The sequence below is a fragment of the Cnephaeus nilssonii genome (genome assembly GCF_951640355.1).
Source record: "Cnephaeus nilssonii genome assembly, chromosome: 8".
NCBI lineage: Eukaryota > Metazoa > Chordata > Mammalia > Chiroptera > Vespertilionidae > Cnephaeus > Cnephaeus nilssonii.
In genome coordinates, this window is record NC_137079.1 from 43,010,308 (window position 1) to 43,032,170 (window position 21,863).

General features: G+C 40.0%; 1 protein-coding gene across 2 annotated transcripts in view; it reads left to right on the forward strand.

Moving 5' to 3' along the window:
• The window catches only part of UGGT2 (UDP-glucose glycoprotein glucosyltransferase 2), a 166,921-nt gene that overhangs the window by 56,270 nt on the left and 88,788 nt on the right, over positions 1-21,863 (forward strand). For both annotated transcript variants that reach the window (XM_079778742.1, XM_079778741.1), the window contains exons 13-16: positions 8,758-8,877; positions 9,764-9,849; positions 10,366-10,501; positions 18,859-18,990. In XM_079778742.1, the coding sequence (XP_079634868.1) occupies positions 8,758-8,877; positions 9,764-9,849; positions 10,366-10,501; positions 18,859-18,990 (474 nt within the window). The remainder of the gene's footprint in view (positions 1-8,757; positions 8,878-9,763; positions 9,850-10,365; positions 10,502-18,858; positions 18,991-21,863) is intronic.

The window sequence follows — 21,863 nt, forward strand, 5'->3', positions numbered from 1 at the left end:
AGAAGCGGTTAGGGGCAATCAGGAAGGCAGGCAGGCAAGCAGTTGGGAGCCAGCAGTTCTGGATTGTGAGAGGGATGTCCGACTGCCCGTTTAGGCCTGATCCCACCAGGATCGGGCCTAAACGGGCAGTCGGACATTCCTCCAGGAGTCCCAGATTGGAGAGGGTGCAGGCTGGGCTGAGGGACAACCCCCCGCCGTGCACGAATTTCATGCACTGGGCTTCTAGTATATATATATATATATATATATATATATATATATATATATATATATATATATATATATATAAATGTAACTTGTTATCCACAATGAGTCCCAGAGTGTTATGCAAGTTTCCCAAGTCCCATAATGATGTCATAAATCATTTGACCGTAGATATGTGTACTTATGGACTCTCAGTTTGATTTTATTATCAGTCTCTTATCTGTATGCCCGCACACTGTTTGATTCTTATAGCTTTGTAGTAAGTTTCAAAATTGGGAATATGAGTACTCCAACTTTGTTCTTCTTTTTCAAGATTGTCCTGGCTGGGACCCTTGCCTTTTATTATATAAGGACTAGAGGCCCGATGCACGAAATTCATGCAAGGGGCTTGGCCCTCACAGCCCTGGCTTCATCCAGAAGGTCGTTTGGAAGGTCGTCTGGACGGTCATTCTGCTGTTCAGTCTAGCATATTATCTCTTTATTATATAGGATTATAGCAGCATTTTCAACCTTTTTCATGTCATTACCCACATAAACTAATTACTAAAATTTTGTGGCACACCAAAAATATATTATATTTTTGCTGATCTGACCAAAAATAATTGGTATAATTTTGATTGATTTACAAAAAATAATAATAGTAATTACCTACCCTTTTTGCTCCAAAGTAACTTTAAAAAAAGGTGCCTCTACTTGTATATAAGAATTTCTAGTACCAAGAATTAACCAATCAGACACAATCTTATCATGCAACGTGACCAATAAGATGCAATTCTATTATATGAACTATATATTTATGGTTCAAGACAAGTCTTTCACCCTATATGGCTATTGTTGCATTGACTGTTGTCATTTTTTTATCTGACAATTTAAAGGAAAAAAAGGTCAGTGCCCCCTGACTAAATAGTCAGGTATTGCATGTTTTAAAATTTTTTGCAGCTCACTGTTAAAAATCATTAAATTATGAGTTAATTTGTCTATTTCTGCAAATAAAATGAATTTGGAATTTTTATTGAGATTTTTGTTGAATTTGTAGATCAATTTGAGGAGTGTTGCTATTAAAAATATTAAGTCTTCTGATTCATGAACAGGAATGCCTTTCTATTTCGGTCTTTTTTTTTTTTAATGATGTTTTGTAGTTTTCAGTTAAAAGTCTGATACTCGTTAAATTTATTTCTAGGTATTTTACCTTTGTTAATTCTATTGTAAATGGAATTATTCTATTATGTTTATTTTAGGATTTTTCATTGCCTCTTAATTTTTGTTGAAAACTGGACATTTTGAGTACTATAGTGTGGCACTTCTGGAAGTCAGCTAGGGTTTGTTGTTATTGCTGTTGTTTTTGTTATTTGTTCAGTGGCTTCTCTGAGCTGATTTTGAAAAATCTGTATCCTTTTTCATGTGTGGCCATAGCAGTCTCTATTATGTTAGCCTAGTCATCTATAAAATATTGGACAGAGATTTACTTAAATGCCTGGAACCAAAATGTCTCCCAGTCTTTGTGGCAGATGAAGGGAGGAGGAGCAGCACATTTTGAACACCCAGCCAGGCAGTTTGCATCTCTGCCTTAGCCTTCACTTTTCCTGCCCCCGCCCCAGGCCTTCACCACCCTATTATCTGTGTCCATATAAGTTCTTTGGTTAATCTCTTTCTACCCCCTCCCTTCTTCCCTCTGAGATTCTTCAGTCTGTTTCATGTTTCCATGCCTCCGATTCGATGTTATTCATCAGTTTATTTTGTTCATTAGATTCCTTGTTCATTTATTTTGATTTTTAGATTCAGATGTTCATAGATATGTATTTATTGCCATTTTATCTTTTTTATATTCCTCCTTCTTCTTAAAGAATACTCTTCAACATTTCATGTAATACTAGTTTGGTGGTGATGAACTCCTTTAGCTTTTTCTTGTCTGTGAAACTCTTTATCAAACCTTCAATTCTAAATGATAGCTTTGCTGGTAGAGTAATCGTATTTGTAGGTCCTTGGTTTTCATCATTTTGAATATGTCTTGCCACTCCCTTCTGGTCTACAAAGTTTCTGTTGAAAAATCAGCTGACAGTCCTATGGGCACACTCTTGTAAGTAACTAACTAACTGCTTTTCTCTTGTTGCTTTTAAGATTCTCTCTTTGTCTTTAACCTTTGGCATTTTCATTATGATGTCTTGGTGTGGTCATCATATATTCATGTTGTTTGGGACTCTCTGTGCTTCCTGGACTTGTATGTCTATTTCTTTCACCAGGTAGGGGGAGTATTCTGTCATTATTTCTTCAAAAAGATTTTCAATATCTTTCTTCCCCCGCCCCGCCCCCTCTCTTCTGCTTCTGGTACCCCCATGATATGAATGTTGGTACGCTTGAAGTTGTCCCAGAGGCTCATATACTATTTTCATATTTTTGGATTATTTTTTCCATTTGCTCTTTTGATTGGGTGTTTTCTGTTTCCTAATATGCCAAATCACGGATTTGATTCTCAGAATTCTCTACTGTTGATTTTCTGAAAATTATTCTTTATTTCAGTTATTGTATGCTTAATTTCTGACTGGTCCTTTTTCATGTCTTTGATGTTCTCACTAAGATCCTTCAAATTCCCACTAAGTCCCTTGAAGCTCTCATTAAGTTCTTTGAGCATCCTTATAACCATTTTTTTAACTCTCTATCTGGTAGTTTGCTTGCTTCCATTTTATTTAGTTCTTTTTCTGAAGATTTCTGTTCTTTCATTTCTGACATGTTTGTGACATGTTTCTTTGTCTTTGTTTGCTGCTTCTCTGTCTTTGTTTCTATGTATTAGGTAGAGCGGCTATTTCTCCTGGAATTGGTAGAGTGTAGAAGGTGCCCCATAGGGCCCAGTGGCTCAGCCTCTCCATCACCTGAGCTGGGCACTCTAGGTGCACCTCTGTGGGGGCTGTGTGCACACTCTTGTTGTATGTGAACCTTGATTGCTGTTGGCATCACTGGGCAGAATTGACCCCCTGGCCAATTGGCTGTGTGGACCAGTTGCAACTATAGCAGAAGAGCTGCTGTGCAGGAAACATCCCTGTGGAGCAGGACTTGCTTCAGTGGAGCTTTAGAACTCACTGAGTCTGCCCCTTGAGTGGGTTGCTTGTGTATGTGTACAGTTGTAATCTGGCATGGTCTGAAGCTGTCCACTGGGTGCACTGGGTCTGGAGCCTCCCAGAAGATACAAAATCAGCCACTGCCTGTGCCCTGTCTGGGGCCACCTGCCACAAGTGACAGAGCAATCTGCAGATGGCTGCTACTAGTGTTGGGCTTGGAGGTGCCCAGGAGAGGCCAAGTAATGTACCAAGGCAGGTTGCTGATATTGCCAGGCCTGCCTGAGCCACTTATTGAGAGGTATGGGGCACACTGAGTTCAGCTGCTACTTGTTTGAGATATTTTAAGAAAGGCTGAAGCCTGAGCCAGGACAGGCCATTTATATGGAAAAGCCATTGCAAACAGTGTGGGTGAGGCTTCAAATTGGGTGGAAATCACCAGGGTGAGGCGAACAATGGGAGCCAGGTTGATGGAGACTCAGATATGGAGCCTACTGGTCAGCTCTGTGGTGAGGGATGTTTCAGAATAGAAACAATGACCTATGTGAGCACTGTTGTCAGGGAGAAAGCTGCCCCCGAGTTCTTGCCCTGATTTCAGACAATTTAGCTCCTCCCCATATGTCCCTGGATCCTTTCTGCTGCCTCAGTGCTGTACCTCAGAGGGAGTGGATCCTAGTAAGTCCATGTGCTGGCCCTTAAGAGAAACTGACTGGATCTCCAGTAGTCTCTGTGTCACTCAGCCACAATTACCGCTGGTATTTATGGCCCAACATTATGGAGACTTTCTTGCTAGCTCTGGAACCCTGGGCTGCAGGGTCCAGTGTGGGACCAGGACCCCTTGCTCTTCACAGGTGGCCTCTACAGAAACAATCCCCCCCCCCTTAAAAAATGGCACACATGGGTGTTGGACCAGCCCTTCGTCACCTTTGCTCCTCCTACCTGTCTTAATATGCTTTCTTCTTTTTAATTTAGTTTAATTTTATTGTTTAAGGTATTACAAATAGTAGTCCATATGTCTCCTTTTTGCTTCCCCATTGACCTCCCCCTGGCACATGCCCTCCCCCTCCCCTCTCCTCCGCCCCCTCGCCCCCCCCCCCCACCAGTGTCTTGCGTCTGTTGGTTGTGCTTATATGCATGCATATAAGTACTTCGGTTGATCTCTTACCCCCCCAACCCTCCCATACCTTCCCGCTGCAGTCTGTTGGATGCTTCTTTGCCTCTATTTTTGTTCAACAGTTTATAATGTTCTTTATATTCCACAAATGAGTGAGATCATGTGGTATTTATCTTTCACTGACTGGCTTATTTCACTTAGTATAATGCTCTCCAGGTCCATCCATGCTGTTGCAAATGGTAAGAATTCCTGCTTTTTTATAGCAGCATAGTATTCCATTATGTAGATGTACCACAGTTTTCTAATCCATTCATCTGTTGATGAGCAATTAGGCTGTTTCCAAATCTTAGCTATTGTAAATTGTGCTGCTATGAACATAGGGGTGCATATATCCTTTCTGATTGGTGTTTCTGTTTTCTTGGGATATATTCCTAGAAGTGGGAATACTGGGTCAAATGGGAGTTCCATTTTTAATTTTTTGAGGAAACTCCATACTGTTCTCCACAGTGTCTGCACCAGTCTGCATTCCCACCAGCAGTGAAGGAGGGTAATATGCTTTCTTCTTTATTTCTCTTGTTATAGGACTTCCATTTTAGCCAGATTTCAGGCAGTTTTGAATGATGGTTGTTCTATTATTTTAGTTGTAATTTTGTTGTGGTTGTGGGAGGATGTGAGTACCATGTTTACCTACACCGCCATCCTGGTTCCTCTCCCACCGTCACTTCTTACTAGCACAGAGCTTCAAAGTCAACTATAGGTGAGAACTTAGGGCCTTCTCAGGTCTGTCCTGAACATGTGCATATTCCATAGTCTTTTAAATTTCCAGGATTATATCAGAACTTCTCAAAGCCTCATTTCCCAAAACATCTCATCCCCCAGTCTTTCCTTCCTAGGTTTTTTATTACTCTGTTGTTTGTCCCAGATGTTTTTTATTACCTCAAGCAGGAATGACTAAAACTTTTGCCTGTAAATTCCACAAGTTGGGGTAGCAATTTTGTCACTAGACAAGTTACGTTAGGCAGTATAAAGACCCCGCTTTCCAGCAGATTATCAGACAGTTCAAATAAAAAATTACAATGCTTTCAGAATGAGGTGTGTTCTACTCCCTCAAATATTGGTACTGGGATGTGAGCTGTCATTTTCAAAGCTTGGGAAAAGGAGATGGAACTAGGTAGGGTAAGTTATAACACCACAAATCTCACTGTTCTTAGTGAGATTCAACCATCTTTCCTGAATAAGCATTCACAAGGTTGCTGAAAGCTTCTGATTAGTTTTCATAGTTCTTCATATGTTGATTCCCACAGATTTTCCAGTATTTCATTGTTTTTATATAAGGGTGGAGTTTTATAATATTTTAGCCATTTTAGCTGTTGTCATTCCCTAAAGAAACTCCAAAAGATGTGAATTATAAATATTTTCAATTCTTTGCTTCTCTCAGAAAGAGTTATCCTATAGCACCATGACCTATCTTGAGTTTATCTGTTGACCTATATTAGCTCCTTAAGAATAAAAGCGATTTCTTATAGATTCTAATCTATGAATGATAATATCTTTCATTCAATATCCTGGTAGCCCAGTAGATATAAAGGTAAGAATTATAACAAACAGAACTAATGGAGGTAGGTCATTAAATATCAGTGCCTGTTCTGCATGCAACTTTGTGAGGCCACTCTACCAGTTGTGAGGCCACTCTACATAGTTGCTCTGGGCCTATTCCAAGAGATTTCCAGTATTGTTGCAGTAGTTCTCCAGAATGGATCAGGGTATCACCTCAATTTATCTACCTAACACTCATGCTTTAAATTAGTCCATTGCTGTAGTTTTCTAACTTTAGTACTTGAGATAAGAATCACCTAAGGCACTTGTTTTAAATCAGGGTTTCTGATTTAGCAGGTCTGAGGTGGAGCCAAGGAATGTGCATTTTAAATAAATAATGACAGGCCAACAGAGGACTTTGGCTCAGGTGGACTAGAAAGTCCTGAACGAAAAAGTGGCCCCAGCCTCATTTCGTGGAACAGCCAACGGTCACCCTATCCAGCACAACAGGAGCCAGCCGCACCAAGAGCAAGACAGCAGGCTAATGATGACCACAGCCTCAACAGCCAGCACGAATCCGTCTGAAAGACAACGAACTCCATCTAATCAGACTAGAACACTTACATCCCCTAGCCTCCTCCCCTTGCTGTTTTTGCGCATAAAATTCAACCCCAAGGACAGTGGAAACCGAGTCCTAACCATCCCCACTTGTGGCTGCATCCCCATTCCCTCTAATAAACTCCCGTCTTGGTCACTGTGTCCACCTATATCCTAGAGCAACTCCAACCTTACAAATACCTCCAGCTATTTTGATCCACATTAACAGTGACTCTACCTACAATCATTATCAAGTTTAGTGAGACTGATACATAAAGCATAAGGCCAGTTTCTCGCTTAAACTAAGTAGGAGACCAGATATTTACACCCTCTACATGGTGCCTTTTCCTCCTCTAGCCTAGGATTTCCATAGAACAATTAATTAAACTAGATACTGCTGAGTGAGTCTACAGAGATTTCCAATTCATAGGGGATTCCTACCAAGTTGTGACAATCTTTAGAGCTGTTCCCATTACCTTCACATCTTAGCAAGAATTACATCAGAAAAATAAGACACTCTAATTACTGACTTATCCACGGAGACCAAAATTCTTCTTTTCATCTCAGTACTACCAGGACAAATTACAGTGGCAATGAACTGACTGCACATCCCCATCATACTTATTAACCACTAAAATAGAAATTTTCCTAGCTGTCCACTTTTATCCCTCCTTCATTAAATTAACTCCCTCTTCACTTTCCTGTCCTCTTCTCTGGAAGTCAGCTTTTCTCATCCCTCTTTGTGTGTATATCTTATGTTCTGTCTTCTCTCTAAAAGCACTGCCTCTTTGTTAAGCCCTCCAAAAACTCAAGTCTTTATGAATGCAAAACCTCTTCATTGTATTTTAAACTAGAGGCCCGGTGCATGGATTCATGTACCGGTGGAGTCCCTCAGCCTGGCCTGCGGGGATCGGGCTGAAACCGGCTCTCCAACATCCCCCCAGATTGCGAGAGGGCGGTTTTCAGGTGATGCACGCCAAAATCGTGCTCCCTCCTCTCTGGGTCCAGGGAGTGGGTGAAGCAGATTTGGGGCCGACATTGCCCCAGCAGCAACCCAATCCATGACCGATTCCTTGAGGAATTGGGCTCCCTCCTCTACTGGTTGGAGCGTTTGCCCCCAGGTGGCCATTGCACATCATAGCTACCAGGCGAATAGTCAGATGGTTGCTTAGGCTTCTATATATATGGATATTGCTTTGTCCCATTCTTTCCTTTCTCTGGGACTTTAGCTACATGTATACTAGACCTTTTGCCTGTGTTGCTCATCTCCTACACTTTGTTTTGATTTTGTATTATTTTTTTCTGTGTAATTTAATTAGTATATGTTCTATAACTTTTCAAAAGCATTTTATTTTTCTTATGTCCAAGTCTTTAAATTTGAGAGGGGAAGTATAGGACCTCATTGCCTTCTATACTGATAATTAAGATAAATATTTATCTCTTAGTTTCCAGAGAATAATTTTTATATAATTTTATTTTTTAATATAAAAAACAGTCTAGTAAAAGGGAGTCAGTGTTTTGGGTATAAGGCTTCTGGTAAATGGCCATCTATACTAATAAAAGCATAATATACTAATTAGACTGGACATCCACATGACCTTCCAGACATTCTTCCGGACGTCCTTCCAGACAAAGCCACAGTGGCGGGGGCCAAAGCAGAGGCAGTTAGGGGTGATCAAGCTGACAGGGGAGAGTGGTGAGGAGCGATCAGGCTGGCAGAGGAGAGCAATTAGGGGCGATCAGGCTGGCAGGGGAGAGCAGTTAGGGGTGATCAGGCTGGCAGGAGAGAGCGGTTAGGGGCGATCAGGTCGGCAGGCAGAGGTGGTTAGGGACAATCAGGCAGGCATGCAGAGTGGTTAGGGGCAATCAGGCAGGCAGGCAGGTGAGCGGTTAGGAGCCAGCGGTCCCAGATTGCAAGAGGGATGTCCGACTGCCCTGCAGGATTGGGCCTAAACCGGCAGTCGGACATCCTCCAAGGGGTCCCAGATTAGAGAGGGTGCAGGCCGGGCTGAGGGATCCCCTCCCCCCCCCCCCAGTGCACAAATTTCATGCACTGGGCCTCTAGTAGTAATATAAAATTGTTCTTATTATATGTTCCTTGATTTAAAAATATTTAACTGACTTCCTATATTTAATCAGTCTAATATAGAAAAGTATGCATATATTTTCATGTCCTTCTGATAAGTGAAATCTGCCTTTGAAAATGATTTAAGTATTATCTTAATATAACTAACAGATTTCTATATTCTTTTCTAGTGGATTAATGACTTAGAAAATGATAATTTGTATGTTACATGGCCTGCAAGTTGCCAGGAACTTCTGAAATCAGTATTCCCTGGAAAAATACCTTCCATAAGGCGTAATTTTCATAATTTGGTGAGTTTCATATTTTGACATGTACATTTTTTATAAAAATATCAGCATTCTTTTTGGATTTTCCTGCTCTTAATAAATAGGCATCTGAGAAATAAGGAAGAAAATATTTGCTTGATGCAACAAGTTTGAGTGGCTTGGCTGAGTAGGTATCAGAAGCTAGCAATGTCACATAATCTGCCTCTTGTTACTTAGCGTTCCTGTACTTTAATGATACCAATATTAAGTTAATGGTCAATTTTTACATTTCCTAAAAGGAATTTATGATAGAACTTTTCTTCTATATTATAATGATTAAATAACTAATCATTCTTATAACTAGTGATTAAAATTTTATACATTTCAGGGAAAAATACATGATTAGCATGTTATCATCCTAGCATATAAATTCATTATTACAACATAAACAACCTATGAACTTTAAATTATGGAGAAACACCCAGGGTTTTGTTTTGTTTTGCTTTTAGCATAGGAAGTGAATATCTTATTTCCTACTTCAACCTGGAGCAATCAGTTATATTAATGCTTTTGGGGGGTTTTTTTGGTCAAAATTCAGTTACTATTTCCTTTTTCTAAAAATGTATCACAGAAAATCCAGTGAACATTTAAAATATTTCACTTCTTATAAAAAATATTTACTTTATTCTGTGTTTCAAAAAGGGAATGAATAATATGTTATTAAATTCCATTTATTATTATTAAAAATCCTTCATAAATTGAAATTCTTATATCCACATTTCAGAATTCTTTAGAGTTGCTAGAAATTTCTTTTTAAAAACCTTGAAATTGTATGCTTTTAACTGCTGAAATTAGATTAAACTTTAATTTTATGAAAATCTTAAAAGTGTTTCAACAAAATAATGATGAAAAACTGTCTACTTTCTTTTAGGTTCTGTTTATTGATCCTGCTCAAGAATATACCTTGGATTTTATCAAACTTGCTGAACTTTTATATTACCATAAAATTCCTCTTAGGTAATTTTCAATTAATAACAAACTGTCAAATGATGGAAATCCAGTGATTTTCATTTTGTATTATATAGAGTATTAATGTATGATTCAAAGCAACGGTTTATCTCTAGCGCCTGACACAATATAGCTGTGTGTTATGAAGTATCATATACCTTTATGATAGACTCTGTTAATCAAAGCTGCTTGGTAATCTTGTCTATCTTCCCAAGAGAATGATCTGATCATTTTGGGAACTTAAAGATGGACCCATTTCTCTGTGGTTTTAAGAGTACACCAGAAAAACGGGCATTTGATAATGCCATCATCAGAGAGTATATATTTTGGAAGAATCCATCAAGTATGAAGATTTTGGTGAATAGGCATTACAAATCAAACCTTTTCAAATAATATTTCCCTTTGTCCCCATTTATTAACACAGTCTCTCCAATTGGATGTTATAGTCTAATGATGTTTTAAAATCATAGTTTATTGTGGTTTAAAGGGATAATTGTGACATTCCTTATTCATCTTTTTTTCCAGAATTGGTTTTGTGTTCATTGTTAATACAGATGATGAAGTTGATGGAACAAATGATGCTGGAGTTGCTCTTTGGCGGGCTTTCAACTATATTGCAAAAGAACATGATGTATCACAAGCATTTATTTCCATAACAAATGTAAGTTTATGTACTAGCATAATTTATTTGGAATTTATAGTGTGTTTTTTGTATTACTATAATTATTATTATATTAATATTTCAAAGTGTATAAAGAACTATTGTGAGGATTAATACATACGATGGATTTGATTCTTGCCACTCCCAACTGAGGTACATAATACTGTCCCCAATTTAAAAATTATGCAACTGAGGCTCTACCAAAATATATGATCTTGTTTAGTCAATAAAGGGATTTAAATTGTATATATTAAATTTAAAGAACATGATTAGTCAGGGAAGAATTCTTTAATAGATCCTGAGTAAAACCATGAATAGAAAAAAATTATTGCAAAGTAAAATATTCTAAATGACAAAGTATATAGATACTTTCTAGGGAATTTCAAAGGAGAAGGAGATCACTTTATAATAGTAAATTAGTGTGGAAATGGTAAGATTGATACTGAGTCTGACAGATATTGTATAAGAAAAGTCAGAAACTGGTAAGAACTTAATTAAGGAAGCATACGAGACAGGAGAATTATTTCATAATTGAGGTTTTGAAACTATTATAATTCATCATGAAAAAATATAAATGTACTTTTAAATGATTATTAATAAAGTTAGGTTGTAACTTTAAAAAATAACTTGTATTCATTTTTAAATTCATTGGTCTTTAGCTTATCAACCTTTATTGTAAACAAGGAGTGCTTCTTCTTCAGACTGAGAAGAAAATTACCAAAGCACTGTAAATTTTCTACCCTATAAAATAAAAGCCTAATATGCTAAGTGTCCGGTCATCCGGTCTTCCATTCAACCAATCAAAGTGTAATATGCTAATAATATGCTAAGGCCAGTCAACCACTCGCTATGATGTGCACTGACCACCAGGGTGCAGACACTCGACCAGTCGACCAGTCGCTATGACGTGCACTGACCACCAGGAGGCAGACGCTCCGACCAATAGGCTAGCTTACTGCTGGGGTCTGGCCAATCGGGACTGAGCAAGATGGGCTGGACATGGCCTGGAGCCCTCCTGCGGTCCCTCCCCAGCTGGCCAACCTCCCGCGTCCCTCCCCAGCCCTGATTGTGCATCAGTGGGGTCCCTCGGCCTGGCCTGCGCCTTCTCTCAATCCGGGCTAAGGGACCTCCTCTCCCCCCCGCCCCCATGTATGGATTTTGTGCACCAGGCCTCTAGGTAAATATATAGTCTCAATTACAGTAACATTGAAAAAGAATAAAATACTTAGGAATAAATTTAACCAAGGAGGTGAAAGATCTTTTTACTGAAAATTATAAGACATTGATGAAAAAAATTGAAGAAGAGACTAATAATTGGAAATGTATTCCATGATCATGGATTGGAGAATTAATATTGTTAAATTGCCCATACTACCCAAGTGATCTACAGATTTAAGCAATCTCTATTAAAATTTCAGTAGCATTTTTCACAGAAATAGATAAAACAGTCCTAAAATTCATATGGAACCATAAAGACCCTGAATAGCCAAAGCAATCTTGTGAAAGAAAAACAAAACTGGAAGCATCACATTTCTGAATTTTAATTAATATTAGAAAGTTATAGTAATCAAAACAGTATGGAACTGGCATAAAAACAGACACATAGATCAATGGAACAGAAAATCAAGAAACCATGCATGGATGGTCACTAAATTTTTTGGTAGAGCCACTATGGAAAACAGTCTGGTGGTTCCTCAAGAAATTAAGATAGGATTACAATATGATTCAGCAATCCCACTTCTGGGTATATAGTCAAAGGAAATGAAATCATTATCTCAAGGACATTACTGTACTTCCATGTTCATTGCAGCATTATTTACAATTGTCAAGGTATGGAAACAACCTAAGTGTTCATCAATGGACAAGTAGAAATACACACAACAGAATATTATTCAGCCTTAAAGATGGAAATCCTGCCATTTGCAACATGGAAGAACCTGAAGAACATTATGCTAAATGAAATATATCAGACAGAGAGAGTAAAGATAAATACTGAATAATATCACTTATATGTTAACTCTAAAAAAGCTGAACTCATGGAAACAGTAGAAAAGTGGTTGCCAAAGGATGAGTGAAATGGGTAGATGTTGGTCAAAGGGTACAAACTTTTCAATTATAAGAGGTATAAATTCTGGGGATCTGATGTACAGCATGGTGGCTAAGGTTGAAAATGCTGTATTATATAAATGAAATTTACTAAGAGAATTTAAGTGTTCTTACAAAAAAGAAAAATAAATAAATGTCTGTTTTAATTAATTTGATGGTGGGAATCCTTTCATAGGATTTTTATCAAATTATGTTGTACACTTTAAATATATTATTATTTTATTTGTCAGTTATACTTCAATAAAGCTAAAAAAGTAAAATAAAATAGAAAAATAAATGTAATTAATATGGAAGAATAAAGCCCCAGAATTGCTGAGAATCTCTTGAGGAAGAATAAAATGTGTCTGGCTGTACCAGGTAATATCCATAAAGTTATATTAAGACAGTGTGGTATTGGTTCAAGGGAAAGATATATATACCAAAGGGGCCTCCAAAACTGAAGAATACAGAAGTGATGTTATAGTAAGTCGGAGTGGACTTTCAACTGCTGGTGTCTAGACAATTGATTATAACAATACAAACATAAAATCTCACACCTTATATAAAATTTATTTCAGCTTAAAAGTTTAGTGTGAAAAACAAAGTATTAAAACTTTTAGAATAAAAATAGGAACCCAAGGGAGGTCAGAGTTTCCTGGATTACACTTAAAAAATCATGAGTCTGAAGGAAAATATTGATAAATTTAGCTGTATTACAAGTGCATATCAACGTTTTATCAAATGATATCATAAAGTAAGGGGAAATAAGTTCCAAGCAAAAGAAGTATTTGTAATATATATAATCAAAAGATTTATATTCCATGATATAAAGATTTCCTACAAAAAAAACAAAACAGGGGGAATGACTCAGCACATGAATACTGAAGGTTGTCTTCTCTGCGCTGTCTCTGAGGAACCAACAGCCCCAGACTCTCCTCACACAGTTCTAGCCACTCCACGAGAGCCCAAGAGAGAGGAATGGAGAGGGAGACAGAGAGAGAAACATTGATCTGAAAGCAAAACATCTGTTCACTGCTTCCTGCACCCCCCTCCTGGGGATCAAGTCCACAACCCGAGCATGTGCCCTCACCTGGAATCAAACCGGCAACCTTTATTTGCAGGGGAGCCCGCCCAACCAACTTAGCCACACCTGCCAGGGCTATTTAACTCATTTTTAAATTGTTCATTTACCAGTCTTATATCATTGGCACCAATTTAGTAAGAGTTTGTATATAGAATGGAGGAAATCAGTTTTATTTCAGGGACCAAATAGATTATTATATACATGTTTTATTTATGGCAATACAATTTTGCAGTTTTCATTTTTTGGTGACTGCATAAATAACTGGCCTATATTTTATTCTAACTGGATAACATTTATAGAGTGAGAAGGAAACACTGGCTGTATGTTACATTTAATTGCTAGAGGACCAGTTATTTTGTGATGTCGCAGCAACTCAGGTTGAGGATCATTGTGATGGTGTGAAGAATTTATCTGCGTAGGCCTGCCATGACAGGTTTGAAGCTGCAGTGTTCAAAATTATGCAGATGTGGAAGGCAGCTGAAGAAAAGTTTATTTGAGATGGCCCATGATTCTTCAGAAATTTAAATTGTTTCTACTAAAATGGATGAAATGATTCAGAAACCTCCATTAGATAGACATTATGTGATGACCCATGCCCTGGGGATTTGGAGTTGAGTATGATTGAAGAAAACACCTATCAGGCTTTGTGAAATAACCTTGATAAAAAGACCATGTTACATATTTTGTCCCTTTGAGCCAGATGAAGATAATGATTTTCTATCTATGACCTTTCCCAGAAAACTGTGGAAAATATTTAAAAGTGTTCAGTTGAAGTATATTTGTAGGGATGAGGATGGACCTTCTATAGTGATTAATAAAGAACTCATTAAGAAAGAAGTTTTGGAAAGAAAGGCACCTTTCAGAATATTTAAAACTGATAGTATGAAAAGTTTACTTCAGCTTAACCTTTATGGATTTAGTAAAATGTGACAGAATTTTCAAAGACCTGCTTCTCTACCTGACAAAAGAAAAAGAAGTCTCTGTTTTAATCAAGTTACAGCTTTTTCATAATTCTGAGTTTAAATGAAGCTGTCCCCAACTTCTAGTAAGAATGAAAAGAAGAATAGGGATTAAAAATGCTTCTCCAGCATCTTCATTGTTTCAAGATTTCAACAAGAAGCACTTTGGAGTAGAGGGTCATGTGACTAACATGCCTCCATGTAAATGAATTATATTTAACTAGAGGCCGGGTGCATGAAATTCATGCACGGGGGGTGGGGGGGTGGGGTGCATGAAATTCATGCACGGGGGGTGGGGGGGGTGAGGTGTGTCCCTCAGCCCAGCCTGCACCCTCTCCAATCTGGGACCTCTCATGTGATGTCCGACTGCCCGGAAGGATCCGGCCTAAACGGGCAGTCAGACATCCCTCTCACAATCCAGGACTGCCGACTCCCAACTGCTGGCCTGCCTGCCTTCCTGATTGCCCCTAACTGCTTCTGCCTGCCAGCCTGATCACCCCCTAACCACTCCCCTGCCAGCCTGATTGATGTCTAACTGCTCCCCTCCCAGCCTGTTTGACCCTAACTGCCCTCCCCTGCAGGCCTGGTCACCCCTAACTGCTCTCCCCTGCAGGCCTGGTCACCCCCAACTGCTCTCCCCTGCAGGCCTGAGTCCCCCCCAACTGCCCTTCCCTGCAGGCCCAGTCACCCCCAACTTCTCTCCTCTGCTGGCCTAGTCACACCTAACTGACCTCCCCTGCTAGCCTGATCACCCACAACTGTCCTCCCTTGCAGGCCTGGTCCCTCCCAACTGCCCTCCCCTGCTGAGGGATGTTGTGGTGGCCACCTTGTGTCCACATGGGGGCAGCCATCTTTCATGACATGAGGGCAGCCATCTTGTGTGTTGTAGTGATGGTCAATTTGCATATTACTCTTTTATTAGATAGGATTAATTGTTTAAAAAGAAAACTATAATAAGTGTAAAGGAAAAAGAGAAACTGGCGTTAAGTGATTGTGAAATAGTCCAGGATGAATCAAATGAGGACCTAAATAAGGATGGGAATTTAACGACAGATACAAATAAAATATAGAAAAGGCAAAAAAAAAAAAAGGGAAAAGAAAAAGAAAAAGACAAAACAACCCAAGAGAAGAAATACATAAAAGATTATTTAAAATACAAGAGGATACATTAATGATAAATTAAATTTATTGAAATCAAAGCAGTAAGTAAATATTTATTACAATTAATGGTAAATAAACAAGATAATTATTTCAGAAATGAGAAAAATAAAGACTACCCTGAGATATTATTTTATACCTTATAATTTGGCAGTAATTAAGAAAGCTGGCAATTTATGTTGAGAATGTAGAGCAGTGGGAATGCCTTTACACTATTACACTGCCTGTAAGAGTATGAATTGGCCCAACCACATCGAAAACCAATCTGTTAGTACTTCAAAATTTTAAGTTACATTTGCATGCTCTTTGGATACACACACACACACACACACACACACACACACACACAATAAATTCTTTTATCTGTGCCATAGGAAAGTATTCTTAGCTGAATCATCTGCAATAGCAACAAACAGGGGAAAAAAAAAATATATATATATACACACACAACACACACATACATATACATTTTTGTATACGTATATATGTCTGTGTGTGTGTGAGTACAGATGTGTATCAGTAGTAAAAGAGATGGGTAAAATTTGGCCTGTTCAGATAATGGAATATGATATGCAACAGCACATTTGTTAGAAGCATAATGACATTATAGAAGGCTAACATATTGCTATACATTTTGAAGTTCAAAAGCAAACAAAACTATAGTGCATGGGAATACATTCAGGTAAAAATCTAGCACTTAAAAGGTAAGAGAATGGTGAATACAAATTAGAGGATGCTTGCATCTGGGGAGCAGAGCAAGATGGGATTGGGAGGGAAGGTATACTTTAGCAGCACTGATGATGTTCCATTTCCTGGGTTATGTGGTCTGTTCATGGGGATTGTCCATTTTATTATTTACTAGTGGCCTGGTGCACAAAATTTGGCAGTTGGACATCCCTCTCGCAATCTGGGACTACTGGCTCCTAACCGCTCACCTGCCTGCCTGATCACCCCTAACTGCCCTCCCTTGCTGGCCTGATCTCACCCCCAACTGCCCTATCCTGCCAACCTGATCTCACCCCCAACTGCCCTCCCCTGCCAGCCTGGTTGCCCCCAACTGCCCTCCCCTGCTGGCCTGATCTCGCCCCCAACGGCCCTCCCCTGCCGACCTGATCTTACCCCCAATGGCCCTCCCCTGCTGGTCTGATCTTGCCCCCAACTGCCCTCCCCTTGCCGGCCTGGTTGCCCCCAACTGGCCTCCCTGCCAGCCTGATCTCGCCCCCAACTGCCCTCCTCTGCTGGCCAATTTGGTTCTAATTGGTCAGTTTCTATGCCAGTCAGTGTCAAAAGCTACACCTCCTAGGCAGCCATTGGCTCCTCACAGTTGACCCAGATTTGGTTCTGATTGGCCAGTTTCTATGCCAGTCAGCATCTCTGGGCCTATCAACGGGGACTGATCAGAAAGGTGGGGCTGATCAGCAGCCCCAGTGGAGGCCTGAAGAGAAATGGACACAGGGCTGCTGGCCAGGCTCTGAGGGAAAAAGAGAGGCAAGTGCTAGTCAAAAGCTACCTCAGACGCTACAGATCAGTCCCTGCTTCTCTCTTCAGGTCTCTTTCCGGGCCTGATTCAAAGCCCCCTCAGCAGTCACTGCTGGGTCACTGAGCCTGCAGCCTCAGTAGGCAGCGCTGGGTCACCATGGCAACCCAACGCTGACTTCCGGTTGGTCAGCCTTTGGTCGTGATCGGTCGTTACATCCTGGCTCTTTATTATAGAGATGCCTCATAATATATATACTTTTATTTTGCTTACCAAGTTACATGACAGTTTTGAATTTTTAAAAAATATATAAGAAGATGGACTTGTTATGTATCTAAGTAGCTTATGCAAGACATTCTGGCTACCTTAGATACTTAGGAATATCTAATATTTTAACATAATTGATTAGTAAAATGATTAGTCTCAAAGACTTTTCATATGTAATTTTTGCTTCATTCAAAAATCTTATTTTTTAATTCCTATTTATGTTTTACTCTGAAGCCTGAACTTTTCACCTTTTTTTTTTTTTTTAGTTATTAGAATCATAGTATGTTCTGCTTTGATATGAGGAGAAAATACCCATAAATTGAGATACTCAGAAAACTAAACTGTGATCTAATTACAGACCTGTGCTTCCTAAAGGAATAGGTTACAAAGTTTACAGTGATAAAAGGAAAACAAATAAGAATTCTAATTCTTCATTATGAGGAATAACATGGGGATTCTGTCAGCCATAATGTGAGATTGTCTTTGGCAGTATTTATTTGAGTTGGGACTAAAAAGAATGTTCTTAATTGATCTATCAAAATGCTACCTAATGGTATTTGTACTTACTAGTTCCTTCTGCTTGGAAGTTTCTTTCCCCAGAATGTCTTTTTGGAAAAAAAATTATTTATTGGGGTAACATTGGTTAATAAAATTATATAGGTTTCAAGTGCAATTCTGTAATACATCATCTGTATATAGTATTGTGTATTCCCCAGAATGTCTTGTTAGCTCACTGTTCATATTTACTAGTATGTCTTGGCTAAGTCATCTGCTCAAAGATGACATCTCTCTCGATGCAAAACTGTCCTTTGCCCTATGCCTAGAACAGTGTCTGGTCATAGTAGAGGATCTATAATGAAGGGAGAAATGAAACAAAAAATAATAATAAAGGAGTAACAGCTTACATTACACAAGTGCATTTAGATGTTTGAGACTGTGGAAAGAATGGAAGTGCAGAGAAAATCTAATCATAGTATTTACTTAAGAGCAATTAGAAATGAAAAGAAAGCATTCTGAAACTAGTCATTTAAAATATTTTATACGTATCTTTTTAAATAAGGTAACCATTTTATTAATAATCAGTGGTCAAGATGGAACATAACAAATTTATTGTTATTTGTGAAAGCTATAGAATTCCACAAAACCGTTTATATTTCAAGATGATATATTGTATGGTTGGAATGATTAATTTACCTGTATGCATAGGTTAGTATTCATATGTATATAGTATATTTAGAACTTACAAAATGTAAAATATATTTAATATAGAAATGTATATGCATGCTAAGGGAAATGAAAATTAATTATAATATCTTTATTTCCACAGATGTACCAAAAAGTGAAGAATCAAAATATACTCACGGTGGATAATGTGAAGAGTGTTCTCCAAGATAAATTTCCTCATGCTAATATTTTGGATATTTTGGGAATTGATTCTAGATATGATAATAATAGAAAGGTAATTTGGTTTTTAAGTTTTCAAAAATATGATCCAAGACCCTTTTATTATAATCTTATGAATAAATTATCTTAATATAAATAACTCACGATTTGGATTTTAGTCCCTCAAAAAGAAGGGAAATTTTAGACCTGTAAATGACACATGTTGTGTACAGTATTTACATTTCCACAATTGACTTTTTGAAAAGTGCCAAAAAAAGGATAGTTCTAAGGATTTACAGGGGAGAAAACTTAAGCATAGAATTTTAAAGGATATAATTTGTGCTTTCTTAGGAAGAAATAAAGCTGGATTTTTAGATAAACATTAGGATAAGAATCAGACTTCAGAAAAGCATCATTGGGGTTCTATTTCTAATGCTCATATGGTTCTCAACATTTTTCAATGGGTTTTTGTATTTTATAAGTGTTTCTTAAAAAAAAAAAGATCTGATTTTGACACTCTTATATGTAAAATTCCTCAATAGTAATGGTAAAGTACAGAATCACTAGCATTGTAGAGGTCCTGCCAAATTTGGCCCCTTTTTATAATTCTTCAGTCTCATTTCCTACTCTCTTTCTTGCTTTTTCTGTTTCAACCATGCTGGCATTATTTCAAGTTGATTATATCAAGAACTAGAGGCCCGGTGCACAAAATTCGAGCATTGGGGGGGTTGTCCCTCAGCCCAGCCTGCACCCTCTCCAATCTCGGACCCCTCGAGGGATGTCCGACTGACCATATAGGCCCGATCCCAGTGGAATCGGGCCTAACCGGTCAACGGAATCGGGCCTAAACGGTCAGTCGGACATCCCTCTCACAATCCAGGACTGCTGGCTCCCAACTGCTCACCTGCCTGCCTTCCTGATTGTCCCTAACCACTTCTGCCTGCCAGCCTGATCACCCCTTAACCACTCCCCTGCCAGCCTGATTGATGTCTAACTGCTCCCCTGCCAGCCTGCTTGCCCCCAACTTCCCTCCTCTGCCAGCCTGGTCACCCCTAACTGCCCTCCCCTGCAGGGTTGATCGCCCCCAACTACCCTCCCTTGCAGGCCTGGTCCCTCTCAACTGCCCTCCCTTGCAGGCCTGGTGCCTCCCAACTGCCCTCCCCTGCTTGCCTGATCGCCCACAACTGCCCTCCCTTTCAGGCCTGGTCCCTCCCAACTTCCCTCCCCTGCTGGCCATCTTGTAGTGGCCATCTTGTGTCCACCTGGGGGGCAGGATCTTTGACCACATGGGGGCAGCCATCTTGTGTGTTGGAGTGATGGTCAATCTGCATATTATTCTTTTATTAAATAGGATAGAGGCCTGGTGCATGGGTAGGGGCCAGCTGGTTTGCCCTGAACGGTGTCCTGTATCAGGGTGGGGGCTCCCTTGGGGCGTGGGGCGGCCTGAGCGAGGGGCCTGTGGTAGTTTGCAGGCCGGCCACGCCCCCCGGCAACCCAAGTGGAGGCCCTGGTATCTGGAATTTATTTATCTTCTACAATTGAAACTTTGTAGCCTGGAGCGGAGCCAAGCCTCCTGCTCGCTCTGTGGTGGCAGCCATTTCTGTTGGAATTTATGTATCTTCTACAATTGAAACTTTGTAGCCTGGAGTGAAGGCCTGAACTGGCCAGGGCTGCAGAAGCTTGGCTTCCTCCATCGCCCGGGGCAACCCTAGCCTCCTGCTTTTCCAGCTCAGTGGCTGCTGCCATTTCTGTTGGAATTTATTTACCTTCTATAATTGAAACTTTGTACCCTTGAGTGGAGGCCTGAACTGGCCAGGGCTGCAGAAGCTTGGCTTCCTCCATCACCTGGGGCAACCCTAGCCTCCTGCTCTTCCAGCTCAGTGGCTGCTGCCATTTCTGTTGGAATTTATTTACCTTCTATAATTGAAACTTTGTACCCTTGAGTGGAGGCCTCAGCCTGCCAGGGTGTGCGAAAAGCTTGGCTTTCTCCATTGCCAGGGAAACCCAAGTCTCCCTCCTGCTCTCTGTGGCCGCAGCCATCTTGGTTGGGGTTAATTTGCATACTTGCTCTGATTGGCTGGTGGGCGTGGCTTGTGGGTGTAGCGGAGTAGTGGTTAATTTGCATATTACTCTTTTATTAGATAGGATGGGTCACCACCTTCTCATCAGAGGGATTTCACATGCGTGTTTTCTCCATATTTGTAGATACTCCCTCCCTCTTCTCCAGCTCATATTAGCTCTTGGCTTTAATATTACATGAGGGGAAAAGTAACACTTATGGAAAAACTTCAGGGAAGTGTTTTTAAACCCTTGAAATCAGATTAAGTTGCTCTATTATATGCTAAAATAGTACCTTACACTCCTGTGTAATCTTATATAATAAAAGCCTAATATGCTAAGTGTCCGACCATTCATTCGACCAGTCGCTATGATGCACACTGACCACCAGGGGTAGATGCTCCGACCAGTAGACTAGCTTGCTGCTGGGGTCCAGCCAGTTGGGAGTGATCAAGACAGGATGGACACACCCTGGAGCCCTCTCCGCAGTCCTTCCCTGGCCGGCCAACCTCCCATGGTCCCGATGGGCCCCAATCGGGACTGGGTGAGATGGCCCCGATTGGCCTCGATTGGGACTGGGTGAGATGGGCCGGACATGCCCTGGAGCCCTCCTATGGTCCCTCCCTGGCCTCTAAAATATTTCTTCTAATTAATTTCCTTTCAATGTGCACGAATTCATGCACCAGGCCTCTAGTGCTAACTATAATTAATTAGAGGCCCAGTGCATGAATTTGTGCACAGGTGAGGTCCCTAGGCCTGGCCAGCGATCAGGGCCAATCAGGGACATCTCGCCAAGTCCCAATCGGGGCTGGGCCAATTGGGGGCGGGCTGATTGGGCCTGCTGGCCAGCGGGAGGGACAGGAGGTGGGACCGCGGGAGGTTGGCCTGCCT